Raw genomic sequence first — 25,605 nt, 5'->3', positions numbered from 1 at the left:
TATATTTGATGCCACAGAACCTATAAACAAATGACAATACTGCCTCATTAACAATTATTAACTGATTAAAACAATATTTCCTTTAAATTCAGTCCCAGTTCATTATATGTAGCAACTAAACACTGTAAATACAGAAAAGCAGAAAGGTAGTTAATGTAACTGGTTGTCCACGACAAATGAAACTCCTTAAAAATCACTGAAATGGCTCCATCTATTGGACATTTTCTAAACAGTGCCAATTAAGTTTCAAAAAGCTTTATGTTCAGCATAACTGGTCTCCTTTCAGAAAAACAATTTTAGTAATTCTATTCAACAGTTCAGTGTCTGATTGTTGGGATCATTTTAATATGTTTAGAGAAATCAATACTTGAAATAGCATCAACGTTTTCATTGAATAATGACAGATACTCATGCCTCCTTATATGAGTTACAGACCGTTTAAATTAAGATAGTGATTTGAGTGGTTACATGAAACCAGATCATCATTACAATGTGACATTATCTTCCCAATACACAGGTAATTTTGAGGTACCCAAAATATACAATACTGAATATGCTGAATACAAAAATCACAGATTTCACATCTTCTCATTTGACATTAAAGAACTAGCTCACTCAAAACTAAAAATGGTCATTATTTACTCACCCTTTTGATGTTATTTTGAGGAACACAAAATAATTTTAAAAAAGAATAAAATTATTTTGTATTCCACAAAATGATTAAATAATGGCAATTCCGATTTTTAGGTAAACTATCCATTTAAATTAGCTGAAACCTAATGGTTTTGGAATCTCCAAGACATTTGATCTATTCCAACCATAGTTGTACAGCTAAAATATAGAACATTTCACAAAACAATCTATCTATCTATATATATATATATATATATATATATATATATATATATATATATATATTATTTAATTTTTTTTTATCCGATGAAAATTCATATAAGAATACTGATTCAATCTAATGCTAGAAACGGTGTATGTAAATGGCATTTTTGCTTGCAAATTAGTCACTAGATTTTAATAAGGCTCTCCATTCCATCCTGTCTGGCCATTTCAATAGGTGACCTTATAAACAGTTTCACCCACATGTAGGACACCTGTTTTCTTGACGATGTAGTACTGTCCCAATATCGGCGCAGTTTTCTGCTTAGGGTCAGTCAGTCGATAGCTATGAAGTAAAAAAATAAAAACAATAATATGAAGTGATGAAAACTAAAACTGTGGATGTATTAAGAGATGACAAAATGATATTATGAAATTGTCCTATGCATCCTGTACAGTATTTTATTTCTTGCTCAACTAGAAGTAATATTATATACTTATAATATTACTTATAGTTGTATAATATATATAGTCAAGCCCGAAATCATTCTGACTTAAAGCTACTTTTATTCAACCAGCAAGGTTTTTTTTTTTTTGACTGGAAATGACACAGGCTTCTCCCAAAAGATAATAAGACGATGTACAAGAGGTATCATTGTGGAAAAAAAATATATTACTTATCTCTTATTTACATTTGAACAAAATGTGGCATGTCCAAAATTACTCATACCCTTCTCAATAATCAATAGAAAAGCCATTTTTTGTCTATTACAGCAATCAAACGCTTCTTATAATTGCTGACCAGCTTTTTGCATGTCTCCATTGGTATTTTGCCCATTTCCTTTTTCAGGTTGGAGGGTCTTCTTGCCATCACCCTGATCTTTAGCTCTCTCCACAGATTCTCAATTGGATTTAAGTCAGGACTCTGGCTGGGCCACTGCAAACATTAATGTTTTGTCTGCAAACCATTTTTTCACCACTTTTGCTGTGTGTTTTAGGTCATTGCCATGCTGAAGTGTCCACTGGTGCCCAAGGCCAAATTTCTCTGCAGACTGCCTGATGTTGTTGTTGAGAATTTTGAAGTATCGCTCCTTTTTCATGGTGCCGTTTACTGTGATTAGGTTCCCTGGCCCACCGGCTAAAAAAAAAAAACCCAAAACATTAGGTTCCCTAATGGCTTCTCCTTTTTTACACCAAATGAAGGCTACATTATTGTGGCCAAACAATTAAATTTTTGTTTCATCTGACCATAAAACAGAAGACCAGAAGTCTTCTTCTTTGTCCAGATGAGCATTTGCAAAGGCCAAGCGGACTTCTCTGTGCCTTATCTGGAGAAGTGGTGTCCTCCTTGGTCTGCGTCCATGGAACCCACCCTGTCTGCCTTGAGATGTTGCCACCAGCAGAGCCCAGATTCATCAGGATGGCCTTGGTGGTGATCCTTGGATTGTTTTTTTACCTCTCTCACTATCCTCCTGGCCAGCAAAGGTGTCACTTTTGGCTTCCGACCACGTCCTCTGAGATTTTTCACAGTGCGGAAGTGTATTTTTTAATAATACTTTGCACTGTAGCCACTGGAACTTCAAAACATTCAGATATGGTCTTATAGCCCTTTCCTGACTTGTGAGCAGCCACAATGCGCCTGTTGAGTTGATTAAAACAGCTGTTCCCAAGGAATCAGGGTAATTAGGATGCTTTAGAACAGCTTGGACTATTTGGACTGGTATAGAACTTTGGATTTTCCCTAATGCTGATGATACATGGGGCAACTTTTTGAGCAATTTTATCGGGCAACTTTTTTTTTGCAATATTGTTTGGGCACTTTCCCATTGAAAATGGGTAACAGATTTCTATCTGGATAATTTAGATCAATCGTGGGCCCTTTATCTCACCTGGTTGCCCATTGACGGCAACATTTGCCAAAGTTGCCCGGCAACATTGCTCAAAAAGTTGCCCAGTGTATCATCAGCCATAGACTGTGACTGTTTGCAAAGGGTATGAATAATTTTGGACATGCCACTTTTTGTTCAAATGTAAATAATAGCTGAGAAATATTTTTTTCCACAATGATGCCACATCATCTTATTAATGAATAATTTCGGGCTTGACTGTATATTAGTCAAATGTTTTTGAACAGGGGGATTTTTATTGTAATTTATTAAATAATTACTCCAGTCACATGATCCTTCAGAAATCATTCTAATATTCTGATTTGCTGCTCAAAAACATTTATTATCATTATGTTAAAAAAGTGGAGTAGATTTTTTTTTTTTTTTTTGCTGAATAGACTGCAAAACCATTTATCTGAAATAGAAATATTCTGTAACATTATAAAATGTCTTTATCATCACTTTTGATCAATTTAAAGCATCCTTGCTAACTATAAGTATTCATTTCTATAATTTCTTTCCAAAATATTTATACTGACTTCACGCTTTTGAATGGTATAGTGTATAATGTTAGAGAAGCTTTTTATTTTTTTTAGATAAAATGCTGATCTTTGGATCTTTCTATTCATGAAAAAAATCCTGAAAAAAGTTATTCAACTGTTTGAAATATTGATGATAATAATAATAAAAACGTTTCTTGAACAGCAAAGCAGCATATTAGAATGATTTCTGAAGTATCATGCGACACTGAAGACTGGAGTGATGATGTTGAAAATTTAGATTTGATCACAGGAATAAACTACATTTTAAAATATATTCAGATTGAAAGCATTTATTTTAAATAGTAAAAATATTTCACAATGTTACTGCTTTTGCTGTATTTTGGATCAAATTAATGCAGGCTTGGTAAGCAGAAGAAACTTCTTTAAAAAGGGATTTTTTACCAATATTTTTTATTTTGCTGAAAACTGATTTTCATTATTAATGTAATAAGATGAGCGTATAAAGTGCTCTACAAACTGAATGCTACTGCTGTAAAATGTAACTGTTTTACATATTCTCTAATAATAAATGGCTTTAAGTCTAACGTGCCTGATAACATGTAACTGATTAACAAAAGAAAAACAAGTCAAGTTCATTGGCAGGCAGCACAAGAAGAAAATGTTTGACTGAAAAGCAGTAAAGCTGTGTGCATATGATCTGAGTAAATCTGAATTCAATTACTGTAATAAAAACGTACTCGGTTACTAACGTAACCTCGGTTCTCTCTAGAGAGGGAACGAGTACTGCGTAAGAAGTATCTTACGCTAGGGGAAAATCCTTTTCTGCGAGATATTGAAGCCAAAAATTATCCTTAATTTTGAAATAATGTAAAGCGCGTTGCAGCAGCATACAGACATAGGCGAAACAGCTTGCGCGCCTATTGGCTGCTCTGCGGCAACTGCAGCAGCCTATTAGAGCGAGGCCTGACGCGACGCCAGATCCAATGGGGGCATTTCGCGCCCTTTGCGTCGCTTCGCGCCCTTTTCGTAGCTTCCCGCCTAAAAGGGCGTGGTCTAGACCTATAAATATCGCTCATAGGCAGCTATTATCTGGTTTTTCATCATCAAAGCAACCAGAGCGTGCGCATGCACGGCAAGATACGCAGTACTCGTTCCCTCTCTAGAGAGAACCGAGGTTACGTTAGTAACCGAGTACGTTCTCTTACAAGAGGGAACGAGTACTGCGTAAGAAGTATCTTACGCTAGGGGACCCAGTGTAAAACGCCGTGCATGCTGAGATCTGACACCAAAGACCCAAGGGCGAAAGCCCGGGGTTCATACAGTTCATAATCACCTATGGAACTCACAGGGAGTCCGGGGAAGAGGGAGGGGCAATGCCGCACTCTTCCACATAGTGCAGCGTCACTCAGACGCTAAGTAAACGTACATACAGGGCGGGGTTACGGCCTGAGCTGACGTAAGAATAAGGGTCTTCACACAGTTTGCTCAGACACATCTTGTGCTATCACTTTCACTGTCGACCCTAGAGCTGTGCTCAGTAGACGCAGCATTCCGAGCTGATAACATCAGGTCAGACAACACTGAACATCTAGACTGACAGCAATCTGGCCTGTAAGGCGGGAACCTCCAGGTTGTAAAACCTTATAAATGTAGACGGAGAGGCCCAGCCCGCCGCCGTACAAATATCTTGCAAGGCAATCCCACTCGACCACGCCCACGATGAGGCCACGCCCCTCGTGGAATGTGCTCTGACACCTAGCGGGCACTGCATGCCCTTGGAAGCATATGCCAACGCAATAGCATCAACTATCCATCTGGATAAGCTCTGTTTCGACGCGGCCAGTCCCTTGGGACGCCCGTAAAACGAAACAAAAAGCTGCTCTGTCTGTCTAAAAGCAGACGAGCGAGACACGTAAGCTCGTAATGCCCTGACTGGGCATAGGAGGCTCGCGTCCGTTTCCTCATCATTGACCGGTAGGGCTGACAGCGCGATGACCTGTGCCCTAAACGGTGTGTTGAGTGATTTTGGAACGTAACCATGTTTGTGTTTGAGTATGACTTTAGAGTCATTAGGTCCAAATTCCATGCACGTCGCGCTCACAGAGAGTGCGTGCAAATCCCCTATGCGCTTCACTGAAGCGAGAGCCAGCAGAAACACGGTCTTAAGAGACAGGTATTTCAAATCAATAGTCTGCAGAGGCTCGAATGGTCCACCTTTCATGGCCTCTAGTACCACAGAAAGGTCCCATACGGGGACTGTGGGAGGTCTGGGGGGATTTAGTCTTCTAGCTCCCCTCAGGAAGCGAATAACTAAATCGTTCCTTCCTATTGACTGACCTAGCGTTGTGCTCGAGAACGCTGTTATGGCCGCCACATAGACTTTGAGCGTGGACGGGGTTCTGCCCTTGTCCAGCAGCTCTTGTAGAAAGGAAAGCACCTCCATCACACCACAGTCAGTGGGTGACGAGCCGCGAGCTGCGCACCAGCCCGAAAACACTGACCATTTTGAGGAATAGAGCCGTCTCGTAGACGGGGCTCTAGCCTGCGTGATCGTGTTTAATAGTCCTTTAGGGAGTTCATCATATATTCGCTGGTGGCCCAGACATGAAGGGACCACAGCTCTGGGTGAGGATGCCAAATCGAGCCGCTGGCCTGAGAGAGAAGGACTCTCCTCACTGGTATCGGCCACGGGACAGTGCTCGTCAGCTGCATCAGCGCTGGGAACCAGGGCTGGTTTTCCCAAAACGGCGTTATCAGCAGTATTGAACATCCTTTTTCGCTGACCCTCTCTATCACCTGAGGTAGGAGAGAGACGGGGGGAAAAGCATAGAGATGACGGCGGGGCCATTCGTGGGCCAGCGCGTCTCTGCTTTTTGAGTAAAATTCCAGACAGTGAGCGTTGTTCGGAGACGCAAACAGGTCTACTTCCGCTCTGCCGAATTTCTTCCACAGTAGTTGTACTGTCTGTGGGTGTAGAGACCATTCGCCTGCTGGAACATTGTTCCTGGACAGTCTGTCTGGCCCTATGTTTAGAAGCCCCGGCACATGCGCTGCTTTCAGCGAGCGCAGGTTGCGCTGAGCCCATACCAGGCGGCGTTCTGCAAGTCTGTATAGGTTTTTGGACCTGAGACCGCCCTGGCGATTTATATAGGAAACCACTGACATGTTGTCCGAGCGGACTAATACATGGTTTCCTTTTATTTGGGGACAGAAGCGCATCAGCGCGTTCTGTACTGCCAACATTTCGAGGCAGTTGATATGCAGGAGCTTTTCCCGTTCTGACCACTGGCCAAAAGACGGTCTGCCCTCGAGCAGAGCCCCCCATCCCGAGGTGGACGCGTCCGTAGACACCACTTTTATTCTCGAGGAAGTCCCCAGGCTTACACCTAACTGGTACCAGTCGATTGCTCTCCACGGATTCAGGGCTGTGACACATTACTGATTGACCGTGATACGAAGCCGACCGGGCGCCCACGCTTGACGCGGGACGCGCGCTTTCAGCCAGAACTGCAGTGGGCGCATACATAGCAGACCCAGCTGCAGAACTGATGACGCTGAGGCCATGAGACCCAGCATTTTCTGAAATTTTTTGAGCGGGACAGACGCGCCGCAGCGGAACGAGCCCGCTGTGCGCTGAATGTCTGCTGCGCGCTGTGGTGACAGCCGCGCTATCATTGACAGCGAGTCCAATTCTGTGCCCAGGAAGGAAGTTTTCTGACTGGGGGATAGTGAGCTCTTCGCCCAATTGACTCTGAGACCCAAATTCTCGAGGTGATCGAGTAACATGGTCGTATGCTGTACAAGCACTGAGCGAGACTGCGCTAGAATCAGCCAATCGTCCAAATAGTTCAGTATGCGCACGCCTTTCAGTCTGAGAGGAACGAGCGCTGAGTCCATGCACTTCGTAATGTACGGGGTGCCTGGGACAAACCGAACGGCAGGACTGTGTACTGATATGCCTGGCCCTCGAAGGCGAGTCTCAAAAATCGCCTGTGACGTGACGCTATCTGTATTTGAAAATACGCGTCTTTCAGATCCACTGACACGAACCAGTCTCCTTGGCGAACTTGCGCGAGGATTTTTCTGGTCGTGAGCATCCTGAACCGACGCTTCACCAACGCTTTGTTCAGTTGCCTTAGATCTAATATGGGTCTGTGACCCCCGTCTTTTTTCGGTACCAGGAAATATCTGCTGTACAGCCTCCCTTCGCTTTGAGCTTGAGAAAGGGGCTCTATGACCCCTTTGCTCAATAGTTTCGCCACTTCGGCTCGAAGCAGGTGTGCTGCTTCTGTCTGCATTGTGGTCTCGACGCGCGCTGTATAGCGGCGCGGACGTCGGTGAAACTGTAGCGAATAGCCTCCTTTTATAATGTCCAGCACCCATTTCGAGACCCCTGGAAGCTTTTCCAATGCGTTTGCATGAATAGCTAGAGGCTGAATACGAAGCGCGCTCCGTTCTTTCATTAACGGAGTGGTTTCGGTATGCTGTGGCACCAGAGACGTGCTCGTGACATTCGGGGCGTGGGGCACGCTGATAGCGGGAACTATTATGTCTGTGTGTGTATGTGGTTGTGTGGCAACAGGCACATTTAACACACTGCAAACACCGTTCGCCTGCATACACGTTAGTTTCGTTTGTACAGAAACCTTTTGACGTGCATAATGTGATGTCTGTGGGCACTGTTAAGTGGACACGTTTACCACATGTGAAGCGCAATCGATCTGAGCCGATTTTATGTTCGCAGGGTCTGTATGACAGGTTGTGCTTGTGTGTAGAAATGAGCACTGGAGGAGTGGGCATTTTTGACTACACGTGAAACACCATCGGCCGTGGCCGGGACTCCAGAAAATACACTCTATTGGGGGTTTATCTGGGTAGCCGTGAAAACAACCTTTGTGTGCAGGCAAGCGGGCGACAGAACCGGCTTGTTGGCTGCAGCAAACACTGGAACAGTCACATTTAACACACTCCAAACATCGTTCGCTTGCATGGAGCGAATGCACGCTGATTTCATGCAAAACGTGCTCGTGATATTTGAGGCATGGGGCACGCTGATAGCGGGAACTATTATGTCTGTGTGTGGATGTGGCTGTGGGGCAGCGGGCACATTTAACACACTCCAAACAACGTTCGCCTGCGTAGAGCGAATGCACTTTTGGTTTCGTTTTCACAGAAACCGTTTGACGTGCATAATGTGGTGTCTGTGGCCACTGTGAAGCGGGCATATTTACCACGTGTGAAGCGCAATCGATCTGAGTCGATTTTATGTGCGCTGTGCTTATGTGTAGAGATGAGCACTGCTAGTGGGCATTCTTACACGTGAAACACCATCGGCCGTGGCCGGTTGTGAAGCGCAATCGATCTGTGTCGATTTTATGTGCGCTGTGCTTGTGTGTAGAGATGAGCACTGCTAGTGGGCATTCTTACACGTGAAACACCATCGGCCGTGGCCGGTTGTGAAGCGCAATCGATCTGTGTCGATTTTAAGTGCGCTGTGCTTGTGTGTAGAGATGAGCACTGCAGTGGGCATTCTTACACGTGAAACACCATCGGCCGTGGCCGGTTGTGAAGCGCAATCGATCTGTGTCGATTTTATGTGCGCTGTGCTTGTGTGTAACGTTAGAGATGAGCACTGGTTAGTGGGCATTCTTACGACACATGAAACACCATCGGCCGTGGCCGGGACACCAGACAATACACTTTATTGGGGGTTTATCTGTGTAGCCGTGGGAACGACTTTTGTGTGCAGGCAAACGGGCGACGGAGCCGGTTTGTTGGCTGCAGAAAACACTGGAACAGTCACATTTCCTGGAACTGGACGAGCGAATAACTTTGGTGGGGGTCCGGCAACAGCGGGACTCATACACCGTCGTTTTCCCAGTTGTGCTAGGACGATTTCGGAGGCTCAGGTTTCAACTCAATCCTGGGCCGCGGGCCGCGTCTGGCGGGGCGGCGGCCAGACGAGAAAAACGTCAGAAAGCGTTAACCACGGGTGCCTCTCAGCAACGGTGAGAGACCATGTTACGCAGCGCTGACGCGGCTAGGCGGCGGCGAAAACGCGGCGAAGCAGGTTTGACGTCTGACGGCAAGCTTTAGAGGGGAGGGCCGACTTAGCACGCCGTCCAGCGGAGGGCAGACATAAGTGGGCTGCTATCGCCTCTTCTGAGCAGCATGCGCGTTCCTGCTTTGGCGGGAAACGGAAATCAGAATCAGAAACCTCTTCCTCCTTCATGGCCCCCCTCGTCAGCGGCGTCGATGGAAGCGGTGGCAGACAGCGGCCGCTTTACGTCCGGAACAGAGGCTGACGAGGTCGATGAAGCAGGCGGGCGAACCGGCGAGCTTTGTCGGCTGGGGGAAGTGTCCGGGGCCCGCTGGGCACGGCGCTTTTTACGGCGCTACACCGCGGCGGGCGGGGGAGCAGTCTCAGTGAAGAAGGCAAGGCAAGTCCTCAGAGTCACCATTGGCATCTGCACGAGCCGTATGAAGGCATCTTTAAAAAGACGCTTTGCTCTTTTTAGAGAAACAGTGTGTATCGCAGCGGCGACACACACTGTAGATTATAAAGGATATAGGCGCCGGAAAGCGCAGCAGGAATGCACGGAAGGCGGCGTGGCCAGCAGCTTCAGTGGCTCGTCCCGCTGAGATGCTTGCAGTCAAACGGCGGCTTCTTATCCGGCTCCAGCGATGCGTGTGCTTCGCTTGAAGGATGAAAAATCAGATAATAGCTGCCTATGAGCGATATTTATAGGTCTAGACCACGCCCTTTTAGGCGGGAAGCTACGAAAAGGGCGCGAAGCGACGCAAAGGGCGCGAAATGCCCCCATTGGATCTGGCGTCGCGTCAGGCCTCGCTCTAATAGGCTGCTGCAGTTGCCGCAGAGCAGCCAATAGGCGCGCAAGCTGTTTCGCCTATGTCTGTATGCTGCTGCAACGCGCTTTACATTATTTCAAAATTAAGGATAATTTTTGGCTTCAATATCTCGCAGAAAAGGATTTTCCCCTAGCGTAAGATACTTCTTACGCAGTACTCGTTCCCTCTTGTAAGAGAAGCAATGTTTCTGTCTGTATGTGCTTACGTTCTAAGAGTGTCCAGCGGTTCTTTCCTGGTTATGACTCCAGTCTCAGGGTCAACAGTGGTAAGAACGCATCTGAATATTAATGCATGAAATTAATTAGTTTACATGAATAAATAATGTATTAGAGTACAGTGTATATTCTACATTACCTTCCACAGCCAACAACTCTCTTTAACTCCACTTGGCCAATCTGAATATGATCCCATGTGTCCTAGTTAAGGAATAACTGAGTTTTATGTTACACTATAACACACCTTACATTGCATAACACTGTATTATATTTAGCCATACCTCCGTGAAGGCCTCACAGTCACTGACAACAATACTAGGACGAAACTGATAGACAGTAACATCCTTATCCAATCGAGTATTCAGGTCCCTAACAGAGGCCTCTGACATTAGCATGATGGGAGCAGCATCAGGATAGGCCACCTGAAAAAAAAAAAAGTGTGAGTCACAGAAGACATCAGATCTCGTTTAAAGTAATTTAAAGCCAAGTATTTAGTGCAAGTTTGATTTCACAAAATTGACAATATTATTGGGCCATTGATTTTGAGACATTGGACAGAGCTTAAAGAATGACATAATTTTTTTAAAACATAGTCTGTGGGGTAAATCGGCTAAAAGTCTTTGCAAATCTAAATTAGTACTATGAGACATGTATAGGGCTGTCTATCAAACCTTTTCATCCTTAGGAAAGAGGGGATCTTTCTCAGAAGGCCTTCGGGCCTTCAGTTGGGGCTCAAAATGCACCAGACGAATAGTCTTGTCAGATTCCAGGTATCGTGTAAGCCAGTTAGACACATCGTCCCCACAGTCTCTGCCCTGAACGTCTAAACTAAAGACTCTAGACACACAAAGAAACGTATTTTTATATATTACATCACAAAATGCAAACGTGAAATACCAAATGGATCTATATTTAAAGAAAGTGAGCACAGGCACACTTTTCAAACAATATGGGTTTGTTAAAGTACAAAGCAATTCATATGTTGTTCAAAATGAAGGCAAAAAAGTATTTGGACACTTTCTGGTTACTGGAATATGTGTACTTAATGGGTAAATCTCTTATTGGACTCCTGTTTGTACCTGAAGAAAACTGTCTTCATAATAGCACTGTTAAAAACGACATACTAAAGTAAAAATATAACATTAAATCAAATTTAAAAACTTAAAATTAGAAACATTACTCTTAATAATTAACTGATATTAGAGAGACATTTTGATGAAGAGCCCGCATGCTCAAAGCATCACCTGTGTTAGTCTGTTAATACATTTTTATACTTTTGAACTTAGGTGTGCTGACTTTTTCTGTTTCAATTATCAGTTTACATTTCCAAACATTCACTAGCCAGTGCTCCACCTATGTGCTCCACACATAGATCTGATCTCATCTCCACCCAGTCTGTCTGGAATAACATGAAGAAACAGAACAAACTGAGACAGACTAATTCCAGAAGAACTGTGGCAACGTCTCCAAGATGCTTCAAGAGACCTATCTGCAAAGCTACGTAAAAAACTATGCACAAGTGCACCTAGTGTAAAAGCTGCTTTAAATGCAAAGGATGGTCACACCAAATGTTGATTTCATTTAGTTAAATGATAAAGAAAATCTATTCATGACATTATTTTTGACAGCATCAGCATTTTTACACAATTGCCTAAAACTTTTAACAGTACTGTAGCATTGCAGGTAGGTTTCTTGAAACATCTTGGAGAGGTTGCCACAGTTCTTCTGGATTTAGTCAGTCTCAGTTTGTTCTGTTTATTCATGTAATTTTCAGACTGGATGATGATGAGATCAGATTTCTGTTGTCAGACTCCTTTTGCAAACATAAATCTCACTGGATTATTACAATTAATATCAAAATGAATGCTTGGAAATGTAAACTGATATTTTCTACAGCAAAAGTTAGAAATAACTGTCCTAAACCCATTTTAAGCTTGTGGAAAATACTGGTGTTCTAATAATTGTGGCCACCACTGTATAAAAACTAGTAAACATGACAAAAGCACATTTAAAAAATTGTAAAACATAAAATGAAAACTCAAAAAGTTAAATAAAAGCTAATTCACAACATGAATAAATACTATAATAACACATGAAGTGTAAAAAACGTTAAATTAAAACAGAAAATACATACATCCACTATAAATCACAAGAAGGCCAGTCATACTATGCACTGAAACTCATAAATTATAATGGAAATATAAATACTTACAAGGCCACTTTATGTAAAACTTAAGTACCTGCAGTCCACAACTGCATTATTGGGCTGGTGAAGAGGAACCCTCAACTCCTCCATCTGGGGTGCACTGAGACACAGCTGTCCACCTTCACAGCTCAACGACACCAACACCAGACGAGGCTGCTGTCTGGCTGTCACCATTTGTCCATCGTCTGTGATAACCAGCCAATGCCTACAACAAACACGTTATCTCTGTAGAATTAACAATAAAATTACAGCTAACAACTGTCCATGTTATGGAAGTACGACGCCATGGCGCGAATAATGGACGTTTGAGGTAAATACAGCTGGAACCCTTCCAAAGAATGTCAGAACAAACATTCAATAATGTGTATTCTGCTACATTTAAGTATTTCTATTGTAACCGTTTACAAACGTTTTAGTCAGAGCGCTAAATATGTAGCAGCAATTGTTCGAGCGGTCTATCAAATATAATTGTTTTAATTTTTTGTAGTGTCATTTCACATTTATGACATACGATATAACAAAAAATGGCCTACGAGTGAAGGACGTTTAAGACAATTGGCTAACTTACCTGCGCTAGCGGCTCCAATGAGACGGAATTCACAAATTACAGTGCCATGTAATATCAAGCAAATAGGCTATTCCTTTAAAGAGCATACCTCATTTCATTTAATTCGCACAGTAATCTTGAAACGGATTTGCGTTCAGAGAAATTGCATGACTGTAAAGCTAAGATACACACTTTGAACAAAAACTCACCGATCCCGCAGTTCGCCATATTTCAGCCCCATTCGCAGACATTCTGCTGTCTCCACCAACACCGCTTTCCCAGACTTCACAGGATGAACCAGCAGCTGGGCAACAACTCCCACTCGAGTTAACTTTTTCTCTGGACGCGTATATTTATATACGAGACCGAGTCCAAGTACAGCAACAGCTGTGCCTGCAGCGCATAATACTATTTCCCGATTTTGGTTGAAGAATTTCATACATATCCCTTTGAGATCCATACTTAATTTTCTGCGCTATCAGCCCTTTCAAGTCTGATTCTGAAACGTTTTACAGCACTAAGGCTATCTGATGGAGTGATTTTATTGCAGCCAATGAAAAGGCCCGTTGCTACCAGGCAGTTTTAAAGGAACCGTCCTTGCTTTTTAAAGTAAACATGTGATCAGAAAATTATCTTTTGCACGTTGTTATTCACCAGCAGGTTATTCCAAAGCAAATGTTTGGTTTCATCAAAATGTTATAACTTTTCTAGCCACTGGCAGCTGACATCACTAAGCTGCTATTTTTTTTAACCTTCTCCCACAAAACTCCTATTTCACTAACAGCTCAAAATAAACAATTAAAGTAGGGATGCACGATATGTATCGGTCGATAACTTGCGCGTTTTGTCAGTAAAGCCGGTTCTGTAATCAGCGGTAAATGCCATCAGGTGCGTGATTTCACGTTGAGCCGTATATAGGCCTACTACACACAGCCGTTGTTTACAGACACATTCACACTGATAATGAACATTGCTATGCGCAGCTCGTCGGTAAACAACGGCTGTGTGTAGTATATACGGCTCAACGTGAAATCACGCACCTGATGGCATTTACCGCTGATTACAGAACCGGCTTTACTGACAAAAGGCGCAAGCTTTATCAACCGATTGGTATCGGTGCATCCCTAAATTAAAGAGACAGTTCACCCAAAAATGAAATGTAAAAAAATGCTAAACACAAAAGATATTTTTGAAGAATGTGGTAACCAAACAGTTGCTCCCCATTGACCTTCACTGTTTTTTTTTTTTCATACAGCAACTGTTTGGTTACCACATTCTTCAAAATATGTTCAGCATGAAAAAAAAACTTAAGGTTCCGGAACTTGTATGACTTAATATAAAGTTAATGATGTGTCTTACTGAAACGTGTAGTAGAAAACCCATGAAAGATTTACTGTATGTAATTTTAAAAAATCACATAATTTATATGCATATTTTAGACTATAGGGGGCGCTATTTGATGACATGAAATGGTTGCACTCTGTGACCCACTGACTATACCTGTTGCTATTTTTACCACAACACAACTCAAAAATACTGATGCGATGCCACATTGTGCAGTTTTTGGTTGTAATTTCCAGTTGAAAAGCGATGTAATGCTGCCTTCATGTGATATGGGAAAGATGATGCTTTCCACTTGTGAAGTGGAAATTACCAGTGTGTCGTGTTCAGGTGCTTTTGTTGTCGTAGTGAAGAGAAACATGGCGGACTCGGAATTTGTCCTCACATGCTATTTGGGTAAAAGTTTTAAAACGGTTATAAACTCCCTAATGCATCTGCTACAGGAAGAAGAGGATGCATCAAAACGCAAACGATAAATGATAGGCTGTATATCTTATTGATCATGAATAGTATAGTTTTTTTTAAAGACAATACTAACTAATGGTTCTGTTTTAGCTAGCCTATATAAGTTTTATATAAGCCTATATAAGTATATATATTTTATATAGCCTATATAAGTTTTTTTTAACTTTTAACATCATGCAATGTTTACCATTCAGTATAGTTTCGTTGCTGTCCGCCATGTTGAAAGGTCAAAGTTTATCCCATCTCGGCAGCTCGGGTATCATAAAAAATTTCGAGCTTTCCAGTGGAAATTACAACGTGAGTGGGTGTTCATGTGCAATTTCGATGTCGGATTTTGGTATTTACCATAATTACGATAGCACATGAAGGCAGCATTAGTCTTCACTGCTTTCCTAGCGATAAGAAGAGGAGAAAAGAATGGGAAGATGCCTGTGAATGAATAAAACTAACTAAAGACCACTGATCTACAATAGTCATTATATATAGATCAGTGCTAAAGACCCACAAAAATGCTTTTGAGGCTTTTAGTAGACCAAAGCCATTGCAAAGAGTTTACAAACAGCAGAGACAAGAAACGCTTGTCATCATGCTGCAATTTTCAGCGCAGATTTCACTCGATATCCGTGGCGTTTAGATTCCTTGTGAGAAAAAACAATGGTACGGCATTTGGTTTAAGCTCTTTTAGTAGCTGTGCTCATTGTATCAGTATTTTATTTTCTGAGTTGTGTGTTCCGAGTTAAGTTGAGGTAAAAATATCAACAGGTAGCCTCAGTAGCTCACCGATTGCAACCATTTCACATCACTGAAATAATGGCGCCCCCATAATCCAAAATATGTATAAAACGTCCAGCTGATATTCTCCAAAATGGTGCTATACAGTGATGCAAATGAGACAAATTGTTGAATAAAGTCGTTTTTTTTTCTTTGCATACAAGAAGTATTCCCAATGCTTCATAAAATTCAGATTGAACCACAGACTATTTTGACGATGCTTTCATATTTTCTGGGGTCTTGACAGTGGTATTTACCTGGCAGTCAATGGGACAGCCTTCCGGTTTTCATCCAAAATATCTTAAATTGTGTTCCGAAGACAAACAAAGCTTTTATGGGTTTGGAACGACATGAGGGTAAGTGACATCCTGTTTCACTTTGAAATATGTAAAGTTAAAATCAACTGCTTTTTTCTGAAGGTTTCAGGTTCAAATCAAGTTTGTGGCATGCTAATAGAGTGTTGCAGGGATTGTGTATTTTTGTAGGTCAAAATAATTTATGTTGTCCTTAAGTCAATGAATTTTTTTTTTTTTTTTTTTTTTGGTTAAATGCCTGAAATAAGGTCTGTGGTAAACACAAGCTCAAGATATTTTCACAATTTATTATACAACATCAAATACATCAGTAATACCCCCTTGTGTTTTTTTAAAGCTCGTACCTTGTCTTGACAAAGCCGGTTGCTAACAAGTGACTAAATGTTGCACCGAACAGGTAAACTCATCTACCCCTAGTCCACTTTTTTCTACCTTAAACTTACTCAAACTGAAAATAAAGTTTGTAAAAGCTGTCAGAAGCTAAGTGAGGGTGACGTTGAAGTCATTTGACTGTGATGTAGTATATTTATAGCCTACATTTATCTTTTGACTTCTGATGTGCAGTTTATTTATGATGACCAAAACATGGTCACAGAGCTTATTTTCTGCAGTATTCCAAAAGTTAATGGAACCTTTACAGTATAAACATTGTGAAAATACATCTTTCCTTAGTTTCACTGGCATTGGACATGACTGTATCACTTTCACATAGACCAAAAAAAAAAGAAAGAAAGAAATCTGGTGTGTTTTCCTGTTCTTTTTATTATTATTCTAATCAGTCAAGAAATATTTTTGCCCTGTTTCCTGTAGTAAGGACAAAAATAGAAATAGAAATGTACACTCTGTCCTGCCCCCACTGGCCTGCTGGTTCAAGATATTTTTTTACCTTTCATATGGATGTAGATGCCAAAACGAAAAAAATCTAGAAGGAGAACCAACAGATGCCGCCACCATGGGGGGGGGGCAATACAGGCATTTGTTGTAATGGCGTTCCTTCTGTCACTGTGTCGTGCAGGTTTAATAGCTGAAGGCAAAGTCTTGGGCACAAAGCGCTTTCTCCTTGGCAGGATGTGAAGATGGCACACACTCCTGTGTGGGCCAAACATAGCCTGAGCAGCAAGGCCTCTCTGAATCATGGGGGATACACAGGACACGATGTCCAGATCAGTGCTGAGAGAGCTTGGAGAGTCCGTATGCGATAACTGCTGTTTTTCCTAGAGCTCTAGTTCAGACCAAGGTCATATTTATACTTTATCTTCAAAGGAATTTTATGTGCTAAACATCAAGAGTAATTAAATACGTCAGGTTCAAGAGTCTAATAAACGTTCCGCAGCGAGATGTTGACTCTGTTACACTGTTACATTAACAACTCTGTCCTAGTTTCGAAAAACAAAGTTATCTGCTGCCAATCTGAATATCGTTTTATCACTCCACGTGACCTCCATCAGGTTAATATACTTCAGAAGCTTTCAAAAGGTCAGATTATTCCTTTAACACACTGTATAGAGCTGGGCAGAAAGCAGGAGTCATGTTGCTATGCCATCTGGTTCAACAAATACCTGATAGGTGTTTCATTTTGCTGGTTACACTGAAGTCTAGCACAGCGTATTATAGAGGACTCATTACAGTAACTGAGTGACAGACTGGCAATAATATCACATCATAGCATACAAAGCATATAAAGAGTGTTAGGTGTAGTTTTCTCAACATCGCAACATTGCGAAAACCATCAGTAAAACAGGGTTGTGCAAATAACAGAAGTGAAGGATTGGCTCCTTTGAGTTGAATTTGAGTTAACTGGACAGGAAGTTAAATTTACCCTTCGCAAAGACCCGCCCCCTTTCGTTACTGTTGCTATGCCCAACAAACCACCATGTTCTCACGCAAAAAAAAAAAACATTTAATGTGTCGTGACAGATCGCTGTAGTGCCACAGTTCAAGCAGCATATGAACCAATCATCTCTCTCTTTACTACTAGTTATAGCACAAAATAAACATGAATTAACATCAGAAGGTATCTTGTTTCAACCACGGAAAGACATCAATACACACTGACCACCGAAAAGGTCCACCGACGGACAGTAGAAAGTCCATCTACTCTCCTGTCTGGTTTGTTTGTCCAACAAAAATGGCAGATTCAGCGTTATGATTGGTCAGATCGCCTGCTAATCAAACTCCCTGCGAAGGGTCAATGGATAAGAAGAGGAATTGATTAAATTGTTATTCAAAGAATTTCAACACATATCATGTATTTACTAACAGGATGTGTTCATGGAAAAAAATATGAGATGAGAGGAAAAAATTATAATGAAACGCTTTGTGTTCACTCACAAATCCTCTGCGTTCCCCTGACCAACATTATGTTCTGTTTCAAAGAAATTACAATATAGTTTTCCCCCTATCTCATATTTTTTTCCATCACCAGTTTAGTCACCAATGAATGCAAAATTTGGTGAGCAAACACAAATGCATTGCAATATAATTTTTTGCCTTCCATCTCTCTTTTTTATCTGTTTAGGGGCTCTGTAGCCTTCAGGGGAAATTAAGTGTTTTAAAAAAATATAAACTGGATAAAAAATTATATTTGGTATTTTTACATTACTGTCTATTTGTCCATCTGTTTGAATATCTGGGTCTATTTCCTTGTTAAAAATTGTAAGAGATTTTTTTGAATTTTAAGCCTACTTCCTCATTCAAATTTAAATTCTATTTGTTATCTCAACTCAAATTCAAGAATTAAATTGAAATTGTGTGTTCTCAGTCCAATTCTGAATAGCACAAAACCCTGTAATACAAAGCAAACAAGTGACTAAAATGAATGAAAATGAGCAAATCCACAGCTCTAATACCATTAGCTTTTCATCTGAACAAGGTAAAATATGATTTTTTTTTTGGTCAAACTATGTTTTTAATAAATATCTGTTACCATCTATTGCACAATATCAGGGTGTAAATGAGCTATTTGAAGTAGAAGACCATTTGAATTCTCATAAAAGTCATCAAGTGTTGATAGAGTACAGATGTGTTTGTGTAAAAAGACTCCGAGCGGAGCTCTTCTAGGTGGTCTGTTCAAGCATCTGTACGTGAATGTTATGAAAATAATTCATGTGACTCATTAAAGATCTACAGTGACTGTATAAGAAAGTGAGGTGATTCAGACAGAGCTGCGTCTCTTGGAGAAGAGCCTGAAGGGTGAGATGTTTCTCAGGTCAGCAGACACAGTGCTAATGGCTGAGCAGCGTTGAGGGTTACATACGCAGCCTGTGGGGCCAGGCTCGAAGAAGTGGTGGGGCGATACATCTCCTTGCTCCATTAGCGCATCAGTGAAGGACATATCCTGCGGGAGGATCACCATTTTCTCTCGGCTTTTGTACCACAGGCAGGAGCACACCGTCTGGAAGTGGAGCACCTCAGCGTAGACGCTCTTCAACCCACGCCTTTTATCTCGCCTGACGGCGGCTGGGCTCGGAGGGTCCGGACGCCGCAAAACCGGACCTTTTTGTTTATCTTTGGAGAGCAGCGCCCTCTGCTCTGCATCTCTTCTCTCATCCTCTGTGTTCATCGTCATGAACCGTAGCACCACTAGATTGAGGAAAGCACCAATTACCGTGAGGCCCATCAAGATATAGACAAAACTAAAGGCCACGTAATGAGGGTCGTTCTGGAGAGCGTTGTCCTTCTGTAGGGCTACGTAGTCCCCGAAACCGATAGTTGTGAGGGTGATGAAACAATAGTAGAAGGCATGGAAAAAGGTCCAGCCTTCGTAGTGGGAGAAGGCAGCTGCTCCTATGCACAAGGTGCTGATGCAGGAAAAGAAGCCGATGATCACCATGTTAGCCATGGAGACTTCCGGCCGCCGCAGGCCCATGCATTTCTTGGCTTTGTGCAACAGGAAGCGGACAAAGGTGTTGATACGTTCACCCAGGCTCTGGAACATCACCAGGGTGAGGGGGATGCCAAGAAGCGCATACCCCATGCAGAATGCTTTCCCAGCATCAGTACTGGGGGCGGCATGGCCATAACCTTGGGAAGAAGAGCAGGACAAGATAAGTGGTTGAAAGAACTAATGTTTTCATGGATGAATTGATGTTACATTGATGTTTATAGACCTTAACCCCTGCATACCCTGCATCGATTGGAATGGTTTAAACCTGGAGTGCCTAGTCTTGTTCCTGGAGATCTACCATATTTCAAAGTTCAGGTCCAACCCTAATCAGAGCACCTAAACAAGCTAAATACATACCTGCAAACTAGTTGTTTTTCATCGAAATTCGCCGTTTTGAATCAAAATATGTCATCAATGTGAATCGTGTAGATCTTTGTTTTTTGGGGAAGGGGATGAGGTGGGGTGTAGAGAGAGAGAGAGAGAGATTGCAAGCTCATAGACTGGAGTGACACCATAGGGGTGTTCATCTTGAAGCAGCGCTGTGAAGACCGATCGTTGAGTGAAATAAAACTACCGCGAAAGCTACAGAAAGCAGAAGGCTCTGCATGCTTTCGAATCGCTCTCACAGTACTTTGATGCCATACGCTGTCAAAGTCCCTTTAAGGCAAGTAATGTAACTGGGCAGTCATCTTTGAAATGCCTCTCGGGCATGCAAGTGCAGCTCCTATCTCTTTGAATGGGGAAACATAAAATTCTCCAAAACTGTTCACCAAGCTTACTATTAAATTTCATATTTGAAATCACCAATGAAATCTGACAACAACTGCATCATCATATTGTTCACTGTGCTACAATAGCATATAAAAAAGCTTAATTTTCAGGCTAAATCAGCCAGTGCGCATGCGCAGTACTGAGAGCATGTCTCAGAGCGCTGTTTGTTTCTATAGCAACTTCTAACGGCTGCTGCAGTGATGCGCTGACTTTACTAATCAACGATTGGATTTTTCATTAAGAAGGCGGGGCTTCACGGATATAATCAGTGTTGCATTTTTCCCCATTCAAAACTTTACGAGTGACACGTCTTGGGTATTCTGTAGTCTTTGACGCTGGTTAGTCTGTGTGGTGCTGCTTCAAGTCAAACATTTTTTTCCGCATGATCAGCCCGGACCGGTGACCGGCCGGTCAGTCTGCTCATTCCAATCCAGTCCGTTTTGATGTTACACTTATGCTCCCATCTGCATGTAAACATGTAGTCGGCGTGAATGAAGCAAACACAAAGTTTGCAATTTATAAGTCGCTTATTAAAAAAGTTTTCGAATCGAGTGAGTAAATGATTCAGTACCACATTCATACAAAACACATTCACTTGTTTCGATTTGGAAAAAAAAATAGCTGTTTGAACAAATCGGTTGAATGAATGACGGAATGACTCGCTCATTAAAACAGTCATTTGCCATCATCTACTAGTGGTTTAATTTCAGTACTGCATTTTTCCCAACATTTCTAACTTGTATATTCAAAAATATTAAAAACATTAATCTTATAAAATTATTTATGCATTTGACATTTTGTGGTGTAAATGCATTCCCTTTAGCTTCATCAAACAAATGTGTAAATAAATAACTCTAATGCCACTTTAGTTGCAACTTCTGTTTCCTCTGCAGTGAAAAGACTCACAAAGAGAAGTATTAACACCAATAATGATGTAATGAGTTGCACAGTCCAAAAAGTTGTGGTATAAATGTGTTTTGTTTTTGTTTTTTTTACTTTGAAGCAAATGTAGTTTTTTCCTTTTATTTTGTTGTCAGAATGCACCAGAATGCTTGATTTACATGTTACTTTCTCAAAAATTGCCTGCAGACCCCTCTACAAGGTTTATATTCTGAACCATGTCACCTTTTTGACCTTTTGTAAGTTTGCAGGTATGTAAATAAGCTCTTCAGGGACATGTGGGTTGCATCTGAAAGCTTAAAGCGATAGTTTACCAAAAAATTGAAATAACCCCATGATTTACTCACCCTCAAGTCATCCTAGGTGTATATGACTTTCTTTATTAAGACGAATACACTCAGAGTTATATTAAAAAAAATATCCTGGCTCTACTAAGCTTTATAATGGCAGTGAATGGCAGTTGAGATTTTGAAGGAAAATAAAGTGCATCCATCCAACATAAAAAACACTACGCCTACGTCCAAGTCATCGCTGCAACTGACAATTTGCGGAAAATAGAGATATGCTGGCTCTACTAAGCTTTATAATGGCAATGAATGGCTGTTGAGATTTTGAAGCAAAAAGTGCATCCATCCAACATAAAAAGTACTCCACACAGCTCCAGAGGGTTAATAAAGGCTTTCTGAAGCAAATTGATGTGTTTGTGAACATGAGAATGACGTAAGCTCCAATGAGAGTATGCTAGTCTCGCAAAAACCAATTTATGACCGCTGTTTTGTTTTGCTCTGTCCACCTCTATCCTTCTGTGTTTGCCACTTCTTCTCAGAGCTTACGCTATGCCTACATCCTATGTCATCTACTGGAACACCACTGACAGTTAGCGGAAGCTAGAGATTAAGGTTTAGAAAGTCATAAATATAAATATATTTCTTATACAAACACAGCGATTCGCTTCAGGAGGCATTTTTTTAACTCTTCATGTGATGGATGGATGCACTTTATTTTCCTTCAGAATCTCAACAGCCATTCACTACCTTTATTAAGCTTGGAAGAGCCAGAACATTTTTTAATATTTTTTAATAACTCTGACTATATTGGTCTGAAAGAAGAAAGTCATATACACTTAGTATATGACTTAGTTTGTGCATGAAAGTACCTCCCGAAACTGATTTCAGATGGACTTCTGAGGCAGCATAATAGTTCAATAATTTACAGCAACATAGAGAGAGCTATGGTGATAACTAAGGAAATATTTAATCACTAAAATACAAATTTCTTGCTAGAAAGTCCACTCAGCGTGGGATTACTTACTGTAATTCAGCTGTTTGCAGAATAACATTTGTGCTCTTTGGGGGTGTTTGTCATTTAAACAAACTCTTAATAAGTCAGAATGAATTTAATAAGGTAAACAAACTTTTCAATAACTTCACAGTTTGTTACTGGCCAGACTCATCAAACTATTCCTCAGATACACACTCCCCACGCTTATTTGTACTAGATGTTCTTTAAAATCCTGTAAATATTATTACAGATGTTCATTACACTTAGCCATCCCAATTTTGTTATGATGATGCTGTAAACTCCCCAATGAGGGCAGACTAATATGGCATTAGCCTGGAGATTTATTGAAGCTCGCCGCATAGCTCTCAGTATTGGGATACCAAATAAACTCAGGGATCTAATATTCAACGAGGCAATGAAGACAATGAAGATCAAATTATTTAGAAATAATCTACTGTTATGTAGGTATAACATTACAGAATTTCCGTTCTTGCTTTTATCCAGACAAAGGCAATAATTCTCAACCATTAAAATGTGTTGCGAGTGACTATACTTTTTTTAAGTACATGAACAAATGGTAATATAATTTCATCTAAAACATCTAAAAATGATAACTTCTAAATGAACTAGTTTTTATTTTTTATTTTTTTTATTTTATATTATTTAATTTAATTATATTTTTCACAAAGAATGTTTGAAGATACACTTTCAGGAAAAAAAGGTGTCACTGAGGCAGTACCCTTTTAAAAAATGTATTCCTAAGAGGGAATATTAACACTTGGGTGCATATTAGTGATAGCTTTTGTACCTTTTTCTGAGAGTGTATTAAATTATGTTGTGTTGTACATAATTTTCTTACATCACAAGTCTTATCAGTCTAAAAAGTGTTTTTGATCTATTAAAAGCTCTAAGTGATCGTTCAAGCAGAACATTAAGGTTAAAGGGAAATACAATACGTTGTTTAGTTCTAACAGTTGTTCCAACATGCAATGCGATATTATTGTCTTCAGCTCCTGAAAACAGGGTGGAAACATAGACATTAGCATTTTGTAGGGTGCTCTTCTAAAAATAACCCATGCATGACCATTTTTGAATTAATCCACCGGAAGCAGCGACCGAAATCACCATGAACAGTAACACAGGATTAAGCACTTCAGTGATGATTGTACGGAGAGTTCTTCTTCAATATCTTTCATCATTTGCATCCTACAATGTCATTTTAGGTCTTAAGCAATCTTAGTGAATATATTTCACCAAGATTGAATTCGAATTTAATTTTTATTTCATAAAAGCGCACAGTAAAATGTTAATTCTACGTTTAAAAATGTTCTGTTGTAGTTGCCAGAACTTTTCCACGAAATGGTGTTTACAGGATTTTGGGGACTGCATAGCTTATAGGCTATAATTTAGGGTTCCTATTAATATTAATATGCTAACCTATTTGACCTGTTGGTTTTCTGTGCTCGTAATAACACAGGTGGTGCGATGGAAGACCAAATGATTCTTCTCGGTAAATGTCCCCCACACGAACAGAAAATAGCATCAGTAAAACACTTATGACACTAAAATTATGCTCTAATCAAATAAATATGATTGTTTGCGCGGCAATTTTTTCCCGCACTTTTCACATAAAGGCGATTCACATACATTTTTACCATAAACGTGTACGTTTTCTCTTATTTACGCCGTGAGAGAATACTGTGAAGCTAAAATATGAACAGAATTAAATTGAACAAAAAGTATTTCTAAACCTGTATTATTTTACAGACAAAACTTGCTATGAGACTATAAAATATCATTGGACTAGAAGGACCGTCTTCACAAATTAGAATTGAAAACTTACCTATGGTTGTTATCACAGTGATGGCGAAATAAAAAGACCCGGAGAACTTCCACTGGACTCCGGCTTTGTGAGGCTTCAGAAGCAACACGACCTTTTCAATCTGATCGAAGTCAAGTCTGGTGAGATTATATTTATACATAAGTAGAAATTTTCGATAGTCTAGTTTGATCTTCTGGCCTTTCTCCTGCTTTGACTCGAGAGCGTCGAAGACTCCCGCTCCAATGAGTAAATAGGACAAAGTGCAGATAATTAAGGCGAGTGTCCGCACGTTTTGTCTCTTCATCTTCTCATAGTCGCCTCAAAATATCCCTCAGTTTTCAAAGCTCCGGTCCGGCATGGGAACTTTCCTGATTCATGGCTTGTCATAGCGCCCTCGCACCCCTTGGCAGCAAAAATCCAGCTGAGGGTCTCCTGAAAATCTGCCACAAGGGACCGCTATTAAAAGAAGTCGTGTTTAGTGGAGCTGTTCTTTCAGCACCACCCCCAGAGACCGATACACACGCTCCTTATATGGGCATTTGTTCCTTCCAGTTAGCTTGAGTTCACTGGTGAACTGGGAGTGAGAAGAAAGGTTTTATCCCGCCATTAATTGCACGCCACTTTTTGGAGCTGCTTAAATAAATCTGGGAGGTACACACTTAAAAATAAAGATTTTCGTAGTGATTAACTATTTTGGGTTCCCCAAAGAACCTTTCTGTGAACAGTTTTTCTTAGTGTGAAAAACATTTTAATATTCCAAAGAACCTTGTTCCGCTATTAAATACCTTTTGTGCATTGAAAAAGTTTCATGGATGTTGAAGGGATAGTTCACCCAAAAATGAAAATTAGCCCATTATTTACTCACCCTCCAGGCATGACTTCCTTCTTTCAGACGAATCCAATCAGAGTTGAATTAAAAATTATCCTGGCACTTCTAAGCTTTAGAATGACAATAGGGAGGTGTTTCTCTTCATCAGTCCAAAACAAGTCCAA

General features: G+C 40.9%; 2 protein-coding genes across 2 annotated transcripts; both read right to left on the bottom strand.

Annotated features, from left to right (window-relative positions):
* Nucleotides 1-323: 323 nt before the first annotated feature.
* Nucleotides 324-13,597, bottom strand: marc1 (mitochondrial amidoxime reducing component 1). Its single transcript, XM_073827093.1, has 7 exons — nucleotides 13,271-13,597; nucleotides 12,549-12,719; nucleotides 10,980-11,145; nucleotides 10,590-10,730; nucleotides 10,448-10,509; nucleotides 10,299-10,370; nucleotides 324-1,180 (listed from the first exon to the last, which is right to left on the bottom strand). The coding sequence occupies exons 1-7, from the start codon at nucleotides 13,519-13,521 to the stop codon at nucleotides 1,066-1,068; spliced, it is 978 nt and encodes a 325-aa protein (XP_073683194.1). The 5' UTR covers nucleotides 13,522-13,597; the 3' UTR covers nucleotides 324-1,065.
* Nucleotides 13,598-16,704: 3,107 nt separating this feature from the next.
* On the bottom strand, nucleotides 16,705-25,039 carry kcnk3b (potassium channel, subfamily K, member 3b). Its single transcript, XM_073826505.1, has 2 exons — nucleotides 24,634-25,039; nucleotides 16,705-19,975 (listed from the first exon to the last, which is right to left on the bottom strand). The coding sequence occupies exons 1-2, from the start codon at nucleotides 24,914-24,916 to the stop codon at nucleotides 19,107-19,109; spliced, it is 1,152 nt and encodes a 383-aa protein (XP_073682606.1). The 5' UTR covers nucleotides 24,917-25,039; the 3' UTR covers nucleotides 16,705-19,106.
* Nucleotides 25,040-25,605: the final 566 nt, after the last annotated feature.

This window comes from Garra rufa, chromosome 21 (genome assembly GCF_049309525.1).
Source record: "Garra rufa chromosome 21, GarRuf1.0, whole genome shotgun sequence".
Lineage (NCBI taxonomy): Eukaryota > Metazoa > Chordata > Actinopteri > Cypriniformes > Cyprinidae > Garra > Garra rufa.
This window is presented reverse-complemented; position numbering and strand designations above follow the sequence as displayed.

What these genes read in the sequence shown, in the direction of transcription:
- marc1 (XM_073827093.1), bottom strand. Translation starts at nt 13,521, where the DNA reads ATGGATCTCAAAGGGATATGTATGAAATTCTTCAACCAAAATCGGGAA. An exon ending in ACTGTGAGGCCTTCACGGAG is followed by an intron (nt 10,510 to 10,589) that starts GTATGGCTAAAT and finishes TTCCTTAACTAG; the next exon opens with GACACATGGGATCATATTCA. An exon ending in AGAGTTGTTGGCTGTGGAAG is followed by an intron (nt 10,371 to 10,447) that starts GTAATGTAGAAT and finishes ATTAATATTCAG; the next exon opens with ATGCGTTCTTACCACTGTTG.
- kcnk3b (XM_073826505.1), bottom strand. Translation starts at nt 24,916, where the DNA reads ATGAAGAGACAAAACGTGCGGACACTCGCCTTAATTATCTGCACTTTG. An exon ending in CACTGTGATAACAACCATAG is followed by an intron (nt 19,976 to 24,633) that starts GTAAGTTTTCAA and finishes CTTCTTCCCAAG; the next exon opens with GTTATGGCCATGCCGCCCCC.